The sequence below is a fragment of the Pseudonaja textilis genome, chromosome Z (assembly GCF_049901715.1).
Source record: "Pseudonaja textilis isolate UNSWEBS1 chromosome Z, rPseTex1.2, whole genome shotgun sequence".
Classification (NCBI taxonomy): domain Eukaryota; kingdom Metazoa; phylum Chordata; class Lepidosauria; order Squamata; family Elapidae; genus Pseudonaja; species Pseudonaja textilis.
Genome location: NC_142008.1, coordinates 110,171,684 through 110,174,371, shown reverse-complemented (window position 1 = coordinate 110,174,371; position 2,688 = coordinate 110,171,684). Strand labels below are relative to the sequence as shown.

Here is a 2,688-nt window from a genome sequence, read left to right as displayed (position 1 = left end):
CCATCATCTATTCATACAAACCCTTAATAGTTTTGTCTTTATTTACATTTCTTATTTATTATCTATCCTTATCTATTTTATCTATCTACCTATCTGTGTATCACTTTCTTGAGAATTCTTCTTATACAATCATCTTTATCAATTCTTGTCTCTTTTTTCTAGCCACATGTACCATCTATGCCAAACTGAGTAATATTCAGATTCTTCTTTTCTCCTTATTTTTAGTGTGAGCATATTCATTTCTTCACAGTCTGCTATTTTTTTGTAAAATTAGTTCCTCTGTTGGAACCTTAGGCTGTTTCCACATTTGCACATAAGCTATTCTGGCCACTGTCAGTAAGTGTAATATTATGTAGTTTATCTTTTTTGGATATTGTTTTTTGATTATCCCCAATAGGTAGAGTTCCAGTTTGAATTCCATTTGGTGTCCCATGATTTCTTGTATCCAATCTCTGATTTTGGTCCAATAAGTCTGGCCTTGGGGCACAGCCACCACATGTGATAAAAGGTACTGTCAACTCATTGACACTTCCAACATTTCGGGTCAGAATTTGTGTATATCTTAGCTAATCTTGCAGGGGCTAAATGCCATTGGTAAAACATTTTATAAAATTTTTCCTTATATGTTAAGACTGTTGTTAGTTTATTAATTTATGTTCCATAATTTTTCCCACTCATCTAAATTTATATTATAACCAAAATTCTGTGCCCATGCTATCATCATATTCTTAACTGTTTCCTCCTCCATCTTAAAATCCAACAAATATCTATACACCTTGGATATAAATTTTTGTTCCGGTCCAAGTAGGATTTTATCCAATTGATTTTGCCCCATATCAAATTCAAATTCTTCTGCGCCTGTTTTTTATCTATTTTGAATTTGAAGATATGGCCACCAAACAATTGTAATTCTTTATTCTTTTAGTTCTTGATTAGATTTTAATTTTCCTTGGGCATCGAATGTCTCTTGCTCATTTTGACAGATCACTAAAATCACAAACATTATCATCCCCAAAAAACCATAGTCAAATTCATCTTGAAGAAGCAGCTGATATAAAATAATCATCTTGAAATTCCAATGTTCTTTTCTTCCTTTTTTTAATAAAATGTTTTTGTTACTGTACAGTAGGTGTATTATTCAAATGATTACTTAAAGTAGTATGGTTGATCAATATTCCTATAATGTACTAGGTAATTCAGTCCATATTGTTTGCCCCAACTGATTGTAGCAAGATTAAAGCACAATTTGAAATTTGAAATTTTGGTGCACCACTTTACCTGCCTGATTTCACACGTACACTTGAATATTTGCTACATTTGTACTTTTGAAAGTGATTGATAAAATATGGTAAGAGAACATGGCACAGGATGTAAATTCTTATCTCATTCCAGATGGATTCCACCAACAAGACTTCAGTTGAGGAATTTGTTTTACTGGGTTTTGGAATTGAACAGCATAACCGTTTGCTGCTCCTCATCTTTTTCACTTTTCTCTATGTCCTCACTTTGGCCGAGAACATCACCATTATTATCTTGGTGTTTTTAGACACCCATCTGGGCCAGCTTCCAATGTACATCCTGCTGAGTAACTTCTCCTGGTTGGAAATGTGCTATGTGTCCTCCATAGTTCCTCGCATGATCTTTGATTTAGCAGTTCCTGGTGGCATCATTTCTTTCAAAGCATGTTTAATCCAGTTCTACATCTTCTTCATCCTTGGGGGCACTGAATGCTTTTTCCTTTCAATTATGGCCTTAGATCGGTACATGGCCATCTGCCACCCATTGCACTATCCACAAATTATGTCTCAAAATGTCTGCTACATACTAGTGGCTCTTTGTTGGATTCTTGGCTTTCTGTGGTATCTTGCTCCAGCGGCACTGATTTCTAAATTGTCCTTTTGTGGCTCCAATGTCATTGACCACTTTTTGTGTGATGCTGGCCCAATTCTATCTTTGGCTTGCCCTCCACTTGGAATAGTTCCCACTGTGAGTCAGGTTTGTCTCAATGGTCTGCTCCTAGCGAATATGACATTTGTCATTCTGTCCTACAGCACTGTGATTTTCAACCTAATGAAGTCGTCCAACAAAGGCAGTCATAAGAAAGGCTTTTCCACCATCTCTTTCCATCTAATTGTGGTCTCACTTTTCTATGGTTCTGTGACAGCCATGTATTTATTACCTGGTGGAGAAAGTCAGTTAGGTATCACTAAGGCAGTGACGCTCTTCTATACCACTATTACACCTTTCCTCAACCCATTGATCTACTGTCTGAGGAACAATCAAGTGAAAGAAGCACTGAATACATTACTAAGGAGAAAGATGAGAGTTGTGTGGAACAAGGAATAGTCAAAAACTGTAGAAGAAATATATGAACAAAAATTAAGCACAAGCACCAACATATACAGTCTAAACCAAAGTCATGCTTCTTTAATAAAACTGTATTTATGTCATATTAAAAAGAAAATTCTAATGTCCAAGCAATTCTAATGAAATTACTGCATGAATTTTATAATGCCCACCTGTATTCCACAAAGGTCAATTCTGGGTCCATGTTCTTCAATTGTTGAAGATATTGAGAGAAAACTTATCAGATTGCCAATTGACCCCAAACTTGGTCAACCTAGGAGGCATATAAAATTCAAAATCTTGACAATGCTAGAAAAATAGGCTGAAAGTAACAGAATGGAA

At 35.4% G+C, this 2,688-nt stretch overlaps 1 protein-coding gene across 1 annotated transcript; it reads left to right on the top strand.

Moving 5' to 3' along the window:
* Positions 1-1,383: 1,383 nt before the first annotated feature.
* On the top strand, positions 1,384-2,346 carry LOC113449554 (olfactory receptor 11G2-like). The gene has a single exon (XM_026720644.2). The coding sequence runs from the start codon at positions 1,393-1,395 to the stop codon at positions 2,344-2,346; it is 954 nt and encodes a 317-aa protein (XP_026576429.1). The 5' UTR covers positions 1,384-1,392.
* Positions 2,347-2,688: the final 342 nt, after the last annotated feature.